We start from the raw sequence: 15,474 nt of genomic DNA, 5'->3' as shown, positions 1-15,474 counted from the left end.
AGGAAATATGAGACTTAGAGGCATTAAAAATATAATTCAGAAATAGTTTAATTAATACCTGCAGCTTGCAATTTTTTTTTCTGCCATTTGCTTCTTTCACAACTTAATAAAATGTAATTTGTAGTTCTTCATTTGTATCTGGGATGCACTAAACATCAGAGAAGTTCCATGCATCTCTTTATCAGCATTAAGTTAATGAAATGGTGCCAATAGTTACTATTGCTAAAATAAATTCACAAAGCTCAAATAACAGCATCATAATGTTAATACAAAATGGGACAGCCATAAAAACAATCTTTTAAAAACAACCTACCCAGTAGTGAAATTAAATAAACATTGAAATAGATTGGTACACATTAGACCTGTAAAGTTAACGTTATCACTGAAGAATTCCTAATATTCCAGTTGGTGCTTTGCTAACCTTGACTGGAAGTTTCTTTTAGCAAACTCTTTTGTACTTGTTTAAGCAACTCTTCATTTGGACATTTCATTGCTATATAGTAAGAAGCAATCCTTATTTCCACATTTTCACTGGCTGCTTGATACAGCTCAAGTAATACAGCATTCTAAGAGAAAAAGAAAGACAAAAAGATTACAAAAAAAAAAAAAAAAAAAAAAAAAAGGAGAGAATGAACGATACAGCTATTACATAAAGTTATTATATAATGAGTTATTATATATAAAGTTATTAAGTTTTTAACCATTAACCCACATAGACATAAGCCACACAACATTATCTCTGTCACTAGATATGATACCTCAGCTATTGCAAAACCTACCATAGGTCCAATTTTAAGGTGGCCATACCAACCTTTCCAACAGCAAAGAAGCTCTGCTGAAAGAAGCATTTAGATTTGTTTCTTGTCTGCTTGCATGTTTCTTACCTATTAGAGAAAGTCCAAACTCTGCAACTGTACCATGATGCCACCTGGCAATAAATTACTTACCCTAACAGAACAGGGAATGTGTCTGAATGCCTGGATAGCAGGTAGACAAATTTCAGTTGGATTGCTTTGGAGGGAAGCACACAGGCTCAAAACAGGAGCAAGTGAAGCTGCTGCCATTCCTGCATTTCCAATAGCTTTTAGAACCAGCTGCATCTGTAAATACAAAGTAGAACATAAATAAATCTCCATATCTTGTCAGCTGTACATGAAAACTTATTGCATTAACATTTACTTTGCAAAAATCTCTGTTTAAAATAACTGCTGCTCATATGGGAGGTTTCCTTGCAGACCCTACTGTAACAGCTAAACTCTGGCTTTAAAGTGTGAACAAGACCTTTTATGAATATGGACTGGGACTGGTGTCCTAAAGTCATGTAACACAAGTAAAATCTGGCTTAGACCTGGTGAAATAGCACATTCAAACCTACCAACCAACCAACCTGCATTGCAGTGGGAAAGCAGAAGTCATGGACTTGATATACACTAAAAGTTTTTCAAGTTCAAATATCTTTTAGTGATCTAACATGGAGTTCAGGAAACTGTACTGGGTAATAACTGATTTAAAAGAATAACTCATTACCGGATGCCATATGTTACCATATATTTTGGCTAAACATACAGGAAACCTGTGCCATTTCAGAATCCAGAAAGTATATTAATTGCTGGCAATCTGATTTTTTAGCTAAAAGGTCTGTACTGAAGTCTAGAGCTTTAAAGCCTAGGGAGTTCTACATGTACATGTATGTAATATGGGGCCTATCTTTTCACCAACAGTCCCCTGGAAATCACATTGAAGCCAACACAGTGAAAATGTTCAAAAATCTTCCATAACAGTACGGGTCAAAGACTCCTTTCACTGTTGGTTTGAAAGCTCAGGTGGCAGGTCTCTCCTGTAGTGCTCAGCATTTTCAGAAAAGTTGTCCTCATCAGAGATACCTATGCATGTCACTGCAACATGCTGCTGAGTTTTAAGAGGCTCCACTTCAACTCCCAGTTCTGATTCTCTAATCTCTTAGCTAATTTTAATGAGATTTGTTGGAAGACAAATGAGTAAAAATCACAGACTTTCCCATTACACCCTCCCAAAACCACAATTTGCTTACAGACAGTGACATTGTGACTTGATAAAAATTATTAGCCAATGACATCATAGCCAACAACTGTACATGATTCGATGTCCAAAGGAAGTCACCAAAGAATAGGAAACTCTCATCATCATGCCACTTTACAGGGGAGTGATGGGTGTTCTTCCATATCTCAAGTGATGAAGTTTGCTTCATGACTTCAAGAAAAGACCCAAGACTTTTCCTTCTTTAAATACACATGAATGTCTGTGTTGATCGGTCAGAAATAATTGTTGGATTACAGGATTATATCTGCTCATACTATTCAAGGATATTCATCAAAAAAACTTGTATTCATGACTTTCTGGGAACCCACTGAATACTATTTCCATCAAATATATTCTAGATCATAACAGCAATGTGGTAAAGCATTATACCACATGCTGGTATCTATATGATCGATACCTGGCTCAAACCTTCTGAATCTTGCACGGTACAGTTTCCTCCCAAAAATTCTCCAAGTGTCCTCATCATACTCTGCACAGCAGGCACACCATCACAAGAGCTGTGAGCTGAACAAAACCGATGTAAGAGAGCAGTCACTCCTAAGAAGCAGCTCTGGCTTGCTCCGGATGACTTCAGCAAAGGCTGTAAACAAGCATGAATAAAAACAGGCTGCATCAGAAAAGTCTTCCTTATAATTACTATAACACACAAGAGAAACTGGATGTATCCAGAGTTTTACATACTAAAACTCAATCTCAACAATGCATGTTTTCAAACAGCCCTTTAAGGAATAAAAGGGAAAAAGGGGGGTAAGGGGGAACAGACTACCCTGCAGAGAAATAATGGAAAATTCTTCCACCTTCACATGTAAACAGAAGGGCTAAGGTAATGTCAGTATGACACAGACCTCAGTTCTTTCCACAAGAAATCATGCCCTGTGTGCTCAGGAAAGAGTAAGAAAACAAATCTAAACTAGTTTCCAGGATGCTCAAAATGATGAATTGAGTATCCCCGATGTGACACACAAGTAATTTAGAAGAGGATGTAAAAACTAGCATTAAAATGTTTAAGGAAGAACAACTACGCAATATGCTGTGCCTTGATGAAGACTTCCATAAATAATTATTTTTAATACTCTTGTACTATTTGTAAATAATTAGAAGATAATTATTTGTGATTGCTAGTTACCAAGTCCAACAGAAGAGTATTTGAAACCATCTATGAAATCTAACGATGTGTTTATAGTTGTAGCACATGCTTTTGAAACTGGTAACCTGCATACAGCATCCATGAATGGTAGATTAGCCTGACTGGATATTTATGGATCTCATAGTTACGTATCTTTTCCAAGGTCCAAGTCTTGTAACTGTAATCAATGCTCTAACATTTGCATTCAACGGGGATGATCAGTTACTATGCTTTACTGCAGAGCATTTGTGACATTCATGCCTGTCATACACGTATTTTGGGCTTTCTTATCCTTAGAGCTGGCCAAAAACTCAGTTCCAGTTTATCAATATCAAAATATTGATATTTTAAATATCATTTACATTCCAAATCGGAGCCACATCCATGGACAGTCTCCTGTTTTCCTAAAATTTACATGAAAAGGAGGGTGGAGGACAAAGGAAAACCTATGTTTATTGCAGAACCTGCCAAATTTCATACAATTTTAGTGATTTTATATTTTACATTAGCTCACAACATGCCATCTGTCGTTGTACAAAAGGTACATGGTTAATATATACATCTTACCTAGCAGCCAGACTCTTTTCAAACAAATAATAATAACAAATAAGTTCTATCTGGTGAAAGAGGCTTGTTTCTTTTGCTCACCACAACCAAAGCTGTTCCCGTCTGCACGTTATGCAGTAACAGCCTATCAGCTTTTCAAATTTCTGTCCAATTTCTTGTCTTAATAGAAGGCTACAAGCTGCCGTGACAGCATGTCTAGGCAGCAAATTGAGGGCAGCTGCTATAATCCCAAGTGGAAAAGAAGAGCTAACAGCAGGAAACAGAGAAGAGGAGATGAAGAAATGAAAAGTGAAGAGCTGCACAACAGAGAAATAAGTACCACAATCACAGAAAAATGAAAGTCACCGGAATGAAGGAGAAAACAGAAATTTTACAGAGGGAAAGGTGGGCCATGTACATGTAAAACTATTAAAAGTTCATGCTTGCTTTGGTGGTGCCTGAGGATATGATGTAACAAAGGTAAATGCACAGAGTGAGCAGATCTGTGATTTTAGGCACTGTTCATTATTGTAACACACAGCAAAATCACACTAAGTTAAGTATTTGAGGATAGTTGCACCATTTATTACTGCAGTATGGCAGTTGCTAGTGCGGTGTATTCTTCAAGGCTACTACTGAATTTTTCCACTGGTATAGTGTGTATATATATATATATAAGGATGAACTTTAGAGTGTATGTGTACACATAATATAAAAAATATTTCAATGGCAAAGGCAGCAGGCTAGCATTTAACTAACACATTTGGATAAGTAAACTTCTGCTGCTGTATGCAATCAACCACATAAGTCATAAAGGGAACTGAAGGATCAATGCCCTTGAGGCAACCTATGCTGGGTTTATTCCTTGCTTAATACTAAAACCATCATCAGTATATATTTTCTCTAAATCCCACCTAAAAACTTAGCAAAAAGCACTGACAACTTAGTAAATTCACCCATTTTAAAGTGAAAATAATTATATTTATCCCATAAACCTGCAAATGCCAAATTTCTATATCCTATCCTCACACAGACCTTACATTGAACTTTAAAACTAATTAGCCCAGACTCTAGAGTCCACAGGGTAGTTCATACACTTTTGTTTTGCTTTGTTTTTGCTTCTTAAGTCTCTAGACTACAAATGTACATCAAGCTCCAGTGACCAAACAGGACTTGATCATCTTTTGAAAATTCAATTAAAATAACCAGTACTTTCACCACATTGCTCAAACAATGCCTGCAGATGGAGATTTGTGTAAATCTGTGAAAAAGACTGTTACTGTGAAATACAAAAATTGTGAAACAACTAGATTGATGATAAACGTTAAAAAAAAAAAAAAAAATAGAAAAAACTGGTCTGCTCACAGCAAGAGATTCAATCATGCCTGAGGTGGGCTTAGGAATGAATGAAAATGACCATAAGAAATATTCCATTTTGTCTTCTTCAACTTCTCTGGAAGCTATAATTTCTTTCATTAGGATAACGCATGCTTCCGTAGCACAAGATGGGAGAGCATCTATTAAAGGCTGCCTGTAACACAAGAAAAAAGTACAGCAAATCTAAGATGACCAGAATACTCAAGAATAAAAGAACGAACACATTGAGGTTGGTTCTTTCAAAGTAAATAAAAGTCCACTCCACTGGCAAGTTCCATAGAAATCTCCATTTTCATTTGGATTTGTGACCGTAAGGAAATAAGCTTCAGCCAAGATATGATTAAATGTTTTGGTGTTTCAGTAAGTCTTTGTAACCAGGATTCTAAGCAAAATATTTGGTTGCTTTCTCTGAAAACTAATTTAAAAGACGTCCAAAGACATCCAAAATTCTGGAGACTAAAATATCTTAAAGTAATAATTTTATATTATTTTTTTTCTTTTTCTTTTGTTTCACCAATACCAAATGAAAATATTTGAATTAACTTTTACTGAATTAACTTTATTTTTACCTTCCTGTACCGTCTTATACCTTATCTAAGTGGAAAGATTACACCAGCATGACAGACAATCAGACAATACACATTTCAGCTCTTAGGAGTCCTTCTGTAAAACTTCTGCACCTACCTCCTGTACTGGTGGATGAACACACATTTACATTAACTAGGAAGCAGTTAAACTGAACTGTGTAAAAGCACTTGTATTGGAAAAAGAGAGTAGTCTATATGGAATTCTTCTTAGTTCCTAAAACTAGTGACTTTGTCCTGAGTAAGTTAGTCTAAAGTTAATACAGAAAGAGGCAGAGTAGTTCAGATTGCTCTCTAATATATATTAACATGACTGTTTCTCAGAAGATGAGAACAAACCTAAGCCAAACCAAAATCTATCCCTTTTGTGTTAAGTAAATATTAAAATATTGTTACAAACAAAATATTGTTAAAAAAGCCTGGCATCAGGTGAGATGATCTTGAGGTCTCTTCCAACCTAGAAATTCTGTGATTCTGTGATTTCATACTGAAACCAGTAAAAAAACTTATCTCTTTGTATTCACTTTTCAGGACATTGATTTCAGAAGAAGAAAGAAATTGTATTGATTTTAATAATACTAGATTAGTATTCCTGAAAGTGTCAAACCACTGGATCACAATTACTCCTGACCACAAAGGAGTGGGGACCGTGAACTTCAATTTGGCAGTTCAATATCAGTATAAAGCATCCTGAGACCAGGCTGCTACTGAAAGACATGGTTTCACCAGGTCTGTAACTCCTAGCCAAGCCTTTGTCTCCTCTCCTCAGCCAGTACTAAGGGCACTAAAGGTACTAATCCAGGTAAGCTTTTTTTTGTGACAAATGGCAGTAGTTTTTCACAACCATCAGCACTAATTTACAGCTAAGCCATGACTCAAGTTTCCTGTTCACATTTTTCCTGAAACAGGAAATCTGTCTTTTGAAATATGCACGGGACAGGAAAGTCTATTTTGTATACAATGTTAATTTGGTAAGGAAGAATATCATGTCTGTCACATAAACAAGATCTGCAATACACATTTAAAGTACTCCAAATTTAAATCCAACAGTTGGACATGGGTTTAGATCATTAATCCATTTAAAATATTTACAAAACATTTCTCTGATAAATGTGTATATTTAATTAAGTTATTAAAGGGGTCTTACCAGTTGTCTCTGCACTTAAACGAAGATCTTTGCTTTGTTTTTAAGGCTTCAAGAGAAAGATGTCGAAGGTCAAACACGAGAGTCATGAAAAGGTCCTCAGTCTGCAAGACAGCACAAGAATAAAGGTAGTATTACTGCTGTGCAGAAACCAGCTTTAGATAACGGAACACAAGAAGAGACTTTGGGTTGTGGCAGCATTGCTGCTAATTTTCGACATAATCTAAGAGCCAAGACCCCTCTTTTCTGCTTGCCCCTGTCTTCCTTCCCTCCCAACTTTTCTCTGGGGGCTGCAAACATCTAAGGAGAAGGGCTTTCACTTAGGATACCACTCAGTCCCTCAAGCAACAGTGATCAGTGACCACTAAGCACACCACTTCCAAACAAATGAATAACAATCTGGAAGAGAAGACTGTAATCTTCTCTGACTTTGTGAGATCCTGGTGCATGACCAGAACAGTTGACGTAACTATGACAAAATGAAACAAACAGTCAAGCTAACTTTATTTTAATCTGAAATTTATGAGAAAGATCATTTAACTGAAGGGGGACCAACACTTAAAAGTTTTGCTTAAGTGTCTCTGGCTAATATTTGTGTGACAATATCCCATCTTAATGGGGAAAAGCAAAGACATAACTGCTCTCTTCTCTGCTGAATTGCTACTACATACACCTGCTATTTTACCTGCAGGACATTATTCTCATGCACTTGTCAGTGTACATAAATCCTTTTCTTTTGCATATACACTATTCATCACATTGTTATTTTGGTCTCAGTAGAAGCTTTTGGTACAGCAAGAAAAGCATTTAAAGGCTAAATAACATGTAGATATGTTCCTCTGAGACCTGATCTAAAGTTCAAGATGGGAGATAAGTCTCATTACTTGAAAAATTAGGAGAATGTTAAATACAGTAACTTATATGTTCACTTTAATCTAACTTCACAGTGTGCAAGCTTTAATCATGCTCCACATCATGAGGATTCACTTCAACTGTTTATTCACTTCAGATGTGAAAGGTTTAGATACAGCTCTACTGCACAGGTTCCAATGAAAAAATTTTTCTTTGTGTAAATATCATACAAACAGTGTGAATTCCACTAAGTCACAGTTCCAAAGGTCTGGGGGGAGACCTATTTGGGCCTCTTGACCTTCCTCTCAGGAGCTGCTTCCAAAAGTAATAAAAAATTGGAATAACTCAATGCCAACATTTAATTTTCATTTAAGACTGCCAAAACATTTTCAGTAAAAAGAATTTATCTTTCAGTAAGAAGACAGAGTAATCTCTTACTGTGTTGTTTGATAGGCTAAGGAAATCATTTTTCAGATCCAATATAAATATTGTTTATGCTTCTGTTCTTTTGGGACTTCTTTTCTTTTCAGCAGTAATGTATTGATTTCATCAAAATGACATTTATTGTTGTACATGAAACACTTCGTAGGATTTAATTTGGATGACATTTATAATTCCTAGCTAAAATCCAGCTAGATAAACATATATTCCAGCATTAGCTCTAAGGTCCACTTTAAAAACAAATTACTGAGCCCTGAGAACCATGGAGCTGGGGAAACAGATTACATTTCACAGTCTGTAAAATTCAGAAAACTTTGTTTAATGAAGTTCTTCAAAAGTATGTGTTAAATTCAGGCCTTATGTCCATTTTTATACACGTAAGCACACCATGGCAGTCTGAAGGGGGGAGCTAAGGAGGTGCATGGCCTCGCGGACTCCATCACAAGGAGCTGCGCGTGCAGCTGCTGCCGGGAATAGGCCATGTTGGGCCTGGCTCAGGTGGCCGATCAGCACAGTCCCTGTACCGTTTCCAGACTAATATATTTTGAGGCAACATGATTTTAGACTGTAGACAAACTTCATTCAGTTTCATACCTGCTGACAAGACCAACTCTAATCTAATTAGACATCTAGACTAATAGACCCAGGACAAAATTTAGCAGGGAAACAACTATTTTTATTTCCTAACAAAATAAAGCTTTGGAATGAACTGCCTGCTGAAGTAGGCTGTTTGTACTTTTTAAGGTAAGTTTTACTGAAATTGGGATGTCAGAGAAACAATAATCTCATTGTAAATTCCTCTATTTGCATTTTCAGAACCAGAAATTACATGCTAATTTGGCTACCACTCACAAGCCTAAATGAAGTATAAAGAAGCCCGGCTTTTATTGTACTCAGGAGTTTGTTTTTCCTTTTATCTGCAGACTTATCTGTATCTCCATCTTTTTTTTTTTTTTTTTTTTTTTTCTCTGAAAGCATAGATATGTTATAGTTTAAATCAGAAGGTATAGTAGTAAGATGTTGCTCAATAAAATACTTCTATTTATGATGTACAGGAGCACTTACTCTTTGGAAGCCTGACACGTTATTTGCTTCCAAGTATAAACCCCATGTAATCACAAGGGAAGTTACTCTGATGTGTTCAATGAACATATTTGTTTTCACCTACCAATATGTGTTCTCAGTAAAAGTTTGAGCCATTCTCTCCAACAAATTTAATATACATCTTTGGAATTACTTAGTCTTTTCTCTGTACTTCTGTTTTTCAGCTGATTGTTTTTTTTTCAACTGTACATATGCTAAAGAACCAGTTATTCCTTTAATTGAATGACAGGTCTGATATCACATGGAGGTGGCACAATCTTCTCTTTGAAGTCTACTGACAGAACTAATTAGTCCACCAGGACTAATTATGGAAAGCAAGGGAAGAATATTAGGGGTTTGTACAAAACTTCTTGTGGAATATTTATGGGAAGAACTAGTTACTGTATGGGTCCATAGTGCATGTATATATCATACAAAAAACACTGAGACTATGCCCTATATGTCAACATTTTTGGCTCAGATTGGGATACAGAAGTTGGGTGAGTGAGCCTGACATACTCTTGCCCACGCTGCTGAATGCACACATATAGCTACATTCACCAGAGCTACCAGTTCAGCATCAAAATTCAGACGGCCATATGTAAATGCAGCCCCCAGCAGAAGCTGTGTGCCAGCCTTCCTTCAAATCTTCAAATCTCTCTCAAGTGAGGATCCCTTCTCCCCATATCCCTTTGACCATTCTTTGTCAGTATGCAGCTTGTCCACTTAATGGTCCATTAGCTAATCTACATCCACATTGAAATTCAATCTTGTTTCATAATAGCTTAAAAAATTAAACAACAGCTTTTATTTCTTGGAAATGACACAGTCTCCTCCTCCATTTTCTCCACTGTTTACTGTTTTCACTGGAGTTTGAGATTTTTCCTTCTACTTATTCTTGGTTTGGGGTCCTGAAAGAGATGCATAATCTTGCCTCATTCACAGTCAGACAATAAGGGAACAAACAAGCCATACATGCATAATAACAGAGCTGTTTCCCAAGCAACACTATCACCATTCCCATAACTTCTTTCCTAGCCAAAAGGACATTTTATTGGTTAAAATGAGGGATAATACAGATCCCTTTTGAAATGTCTTGTCACAAAGAAGGAACACCCTGGAACAGTGAAAACAGCCGATGACCAGTCAAACCCTGTGTTGGGACAGCCTTATGATAAATAATTCACCTCTCTTTTAGGCAGTGACACAAACAGCAGCCACTTGTGCTAATTCTAGTAATTTACAAAACAAATTTCCCACACAAGAAGCTATCGGGGCCCCTTTGGAGACAGAAGTGACATCCCTCTGTTTCTGGGAAAAATCATCTACCATTTCTTCAAAGACATTGAAATATGGGTGTTCAAAAGAAGGCAGGATTTAGAGAAACTTTCTCAGGTTCACTACAATGATTTCTTTTTTCAGCATTTTCCAAACGCTATTTAGCACTCTAGTCTGTTCCTAAACGCCATTATATATTGCGTTTACAATGACAGTCACATGGAATTCAGCGCTATCATAAGTAGAGAGGCTGATTTTATTCTACATACCAAGAACCCTTATTTTCACAGCTCTGCTCTCTTTAGCACCAGTCTCCCTAACACATGCTAAAAAGATGGCAGACTTGCTTACAGCTCAGTGACAGAAACGTGTCCCACAGAACAGCACTTCGAAAGGCCACCTGCCGCTTGCTCCCCAGCCTAGTGCTATAGGTCTTTGTCAGGCTGTGATACAAGGTCAGGCTATGATCACTATTTAATACATTAGTAGTAACTCCTAGGGCTGTCTTTTTTTATTATTATATTATGTCTTTACCATAAGTCTCATGCCACATTACACAAACACCTACTTGTGCTTGTTAATCACAGCTAATACTAAGAGAAAAGTGAATATATGCAGTATATTCATATCTAAACAGGCACCACTACCCTGCAGAGCTGTAATCCACCATGGTTTTCTTCTCCAGTCCCCGTAAAGCATGTACCCCATCTGTACCCATACTGGAGCATCTGTGTCACTTCTTCCCAAGGAAGATGCAGACAGCCTTTGTTGCTTGACACCGGACTTACATTACACGAATGAAGGTGGAGTGCCTTCTCCTAGGCTAGGACTGAAGATTTTTGAAGGCACTAAGGCTCAATTCAGTGTTTTCCCCATTAGGACATATCTGTTTTCTAGTAACATGCTGACCATGAATGATTTAAACAAGAACTGTGTTCTTCTATTTATTTTTTTTCTTCAAGGTAGCTCAATATGGAAGCTCCATTACCAGCAAGAACCATTCAATTTGAAGGATAATGGGATATTGGAGTGCTCTCTCTCTTAGGTTTTGGCATCAGTTTTCTCCCATCAGCAATGATTAAGCACCATCATCTGCTGATCATTCTCTATTGTGTGTAACAGGTGTTCTTGATAACCTCAGAATTTCACAGAAGATAGGGATCTTCGTTTCAAAGACAGCGACAAATACTAACTGATATGTTGCTTCCAGTGTATCAATAAAAATGTCAAGACCTGAACAATCTAAGGATACAAGCAGACCCTCATCTAGAATGATGGCCGTCACAGAAAAAAATGAAGGTACTGCATGTTCCATGTGACCACAATATTCTACCCTACGTTAGCAGCAATCACCAGTAAAATGGCGAGAACGTTGCCTCTGGCCCCAAGCAGCACTCCCAAAAAAATATGATAGTTATTGCTAGAATTCATCAGAAACACATGGAACAAACCATTTAAGACTCAGCAGCAGGGGATTCATGTGCAAACTGTTTTAAGGGAATGAGGCAACGAGAAAGAACTTTGGAACTCAAACATGGAAACAATAGCACTACCAAGGACAGTATCTCACAGTAAAGTTGTAGGAAAGAAGTTTTTGATGCTGAATTGTACAAACTGCAGCGTCAATACAAACCAGACTTTTTTTATACAGTTCAAAATTGCTTTTTCCCAATATTCAGTGGTCTTACAACCTTACAAGTCATCTTTTCAGTCTGATTTATTGTTTATATGTAATAGTGACACTTCAAAGCATTTTATCTTTTTATAATCCAGCACTTATACATTCCCAAAACAATGCAAGGCTTCAGCGTTTTTAAAACTGCTGCCCTTTAAAATCAAAACTACAATTTCTACTGAATTAAATTTTCTGCTACAAAAACTGTTCTTTATTTAGCATAATGTAGCCAGAACAAACTTCTGCTGACTCTTAGAATCAGGCCCATGCTACATATAACTACCAGAAGAAGAACCTGGAGCCAGTATTCTTCTGACATGTCTAACAATAAATCCTTATCCAAGAACAGTAAAAGGTCACAAGACGTAGGAGAGATGTATGATGTTTAAAAACATATTTTTGGAAATTCACATTAGTTTCATATGTTAGGTAGTAATTTTGAATATTAAACAAACCACATAACTAGCAATTTATGGCAATGCTAAATGCTAATGTAAATATTCATCTTTTGGCTTTACTTGCATACTCCAGAAATGGGACATATCTTTCTGCTTCCCCACCTCTATTACAACTAACTTGGAATAAAGATTGAAAATCTGTTCATAATAACAGAGCTTAGAAACTTTTCAACCCATTATGCATAAATTCCATTCTACACAATGTTTCATCTTTCAAAATTTTTAGCCAATTTGCAGCAAAAATAGATTTTTTTAAACTCCTATATATAAAGTTGTCTGAGCTACAGTAGAGTTTATATATGTTTGATACCTAATGATACAAAGATAGTTGTAAAGTTGTAAAGATACAAAGTTGTAAAGATACAACTAAAACATGCAGTTAAATCATAATAGGGAAGGGAGAACAAAGGCAGTAAGTACAGCATGCAGGTAATAGAAAAAGATAAGTAGAAAGAAGCCAGTCAGTTTAGTGAGCAAAAGAACATTTTTGGGTTTTTGTTTTATTTATTTTTTTAATTGCTTTCAAACACTTGGATTCACCCAGTTAAAAAATAAGTGACCTCCATAACCTCGAGGCTACTAGATTTACTATCCCATCTCCCTCTTTCTGTTACACTCTCTTGCTGCATCATAAATTGTACAATTCCCATAGGAACAGGTTTGATGCTATGGATTACGTAAGGATAATGAAGGGTCACAGTAATGGTGCCAGAGTGATTCTAAACTTGTCCAATGGAAGTCATACATCTGTCTGTGTAGAACTCTCAGACCATAGAATCATAGAATCATAGAATATCCCAAGTTGGAAGGGACCCATAAGGATCATCAAGTCCGATTCATGGCACCACACAGGTCTGCCCAAAAGTTTAGACCATGTGACTAAGTGCACAGTCCAATTGCTTCTTAAACCCAGACAGGCTTGGTGCAGTGACTACGTTCCTGGGGAGCCTGTTCCAGTGCGCAACAACCCACTCGGTGAAGAACCTCTTCCTGATGTACAGCCTAAACATCCCCTGCCTCAGCTTAACACCGTTCCCGCAAGTCCTATTGATATTGTATAGACTCACTTTAGGATAGAATAAATCTTGTGGTTACAAATTAATGAGAACAAAATAGATGACATCTTGTTATCTGTCAACCTTTTGTTATGTTGAAGCATCTTGTTAATTGAAACATCCCATTATCTGTCAACCCTCAGTCAGGCTGAGACTTGAGATAACTTGAGTCAACCTTCTATTATGTCTTGTTAACTGAGACATCCCGTTATCTGCCAACCCTCATCTAGGCCGAAATCCAACTCAGCTTGGAAAAAAACTGATTCATCCTATCTGGCATTTTCTAAGCAAAAGGTGAAAAGTGCCCAGAGACCACTGCCCATGTCCCAAAGACCCCGGCCCACAATTCTTGGAAGGCTTTGCGCAAGCGCAAGGACTGATAAGCTAATTAGCATACGAAGCAAGAGTAGGCGGGTTTGGGTAATGAATGTGTATAGGCATTAATAGAATATTCATCATTTTGCTGTATAAATATGAGATGGTTTGTTGCTTCAGATATGCACAGAATCACAGAATCACAGAATTTCTAGGTTGGAAGAGACCTCAAGATCATCAAGTCCAACCTCTAACCTAACACAAACAGTCCCCACTAAACCATATCCCTAAGCTAGGTGGAAAGATCCCCCATGCATCCAGCGCTGCAATAAAGAATACACCACTTAAGGAAATTTTGGCTTCAATCTTTGAATCACTATCACTAGTGTTTTCAGAGAATAGGTCACCTGCCTCTCCACTCCCCCTCACAAGGAAGTTGTAGACTGTGAAGAGGTCCCCCCTCAGCCTCCTCTTCTCCAGGCTGAAAAGGCCCAGTGCCCTCAGCCGTTCCTCATATGTCTTCCCCTCTAGGCCCTTCACCATCTTTGTCACCCTCCTCTGGACACTCTCCAACAGTTTCATGTCCTTGTACTGTGGTGCCCAGAACTGCACACAGTACTCGAGGTGAAGCTGCACCAGCGCAGAGCAGAGCGGGACAATCACCTCCCTCGACCGACTAGCGATGCTGTGCTTGATGCACCCCAGGATACGGTTGGCCCTCCTGGCTGCCAGGGCACACTGCTGGCTCATATTCAACTTGCTGTCAACCACAGCCCCCAGATCCCTTCTCTGCGGGGCTGCTCTCCAGCGTCTCGTCACCCAGTCTGTACATATAGCCAGGGTTGCCCCTTACCAGGTGCAGGACCTGGCACTTGCCTTTGTTAAACTTCATGTGGTTGGTGATCGCCCAGCTCTCCAGTCCGTCCAGATCTCTCTGCAAGGCCTTTCCACCCTCATCAGAGTTCACAACTCCTCCAAGTTTGGTGTCGTCAGCAAATTTGTTCAAAACACCTTCTAGTCCTACATCCAAATCATTTGTAAGGACATTTATAAGGGCCCTAAAATGGAGCCTTGAGGGACCCCACTAGTGACCATCCGCCAGCTGGATATGGCCCACTACACTTTTTTTTTTTTTGACCACAAAGTGTATTACTAGAAACTGAAGTTACATGTAAAAGCTCACCTCAAAACTCGTACTATGTGCTAGGCAAAGCTTCCACAATAGGTTGGTCACTTCCTTCCCAGTGACCTCCTTCTTGGTTTGTTCCCTTTCACAGAGCATGCTGGTCATATATAGATCCTTGGAGCCCACTGGAAAGACATAAGAAAAAATAAGACATCTGGTTTCTGGCCATTTGCTTTGGTTAACACCAAATTTTAGGGAAATGTTACTCTCAGCATTCCTTTCTACATGTAAGAATCTCTCTAGTTTCCGTAAAGTCAAGGGATGAATATGTATGC

The 15,474-nt window shown here is 37.8% G+C and overlaps 1 protein-coding gene across 1 annotated transcript in view; it reads right to left on the bottom strand.

Moving 5' to 3' along the window:
• The window catches only part of LOC106019526 (uncharacterized), a 105,135-nt gene that overhangs the window by 75,445 nt on the left and 14,216 nt on the right, over positions 1-15,474 (bottom strand). Inside the window, 6 exon segments of the mRNA XM_072023999.1 lie at positions 422-566; positions 948-1,100; positions 2,477-2,659; positions 5,117-5,282; positions 6,860-6,960; positions 15,197-15,324. Coding sequence (XP_071880100.1) covers positions 422-566; positions 948-1,100; positions 2,477-2,659; positions 5,117-5,282; positions 6,860-6,960; positions 15,197-15,324 — 876 coding nt within the window.

This window comes from Anas platyrhynchos, chromosome 15 (assembly GCF_047663525.1).
Source record: "Anas platyrhynchos isolate ZD024472 breed Pekin duck chromosome 15, IASCAAS_PekinDuck_T2T, whole genome shotgun sequence".
Classification (NCBI taxonomy): Eukaryota; Metazoa; Chordata; class Aves; order Anseriformes; family Anatidae; genus Anas; species Anas platyrhynchos.
Note: the sequence above shows the minus strand (reverse complement) of the source record. Positions and strands in the feature narration are given on the sequence as shown.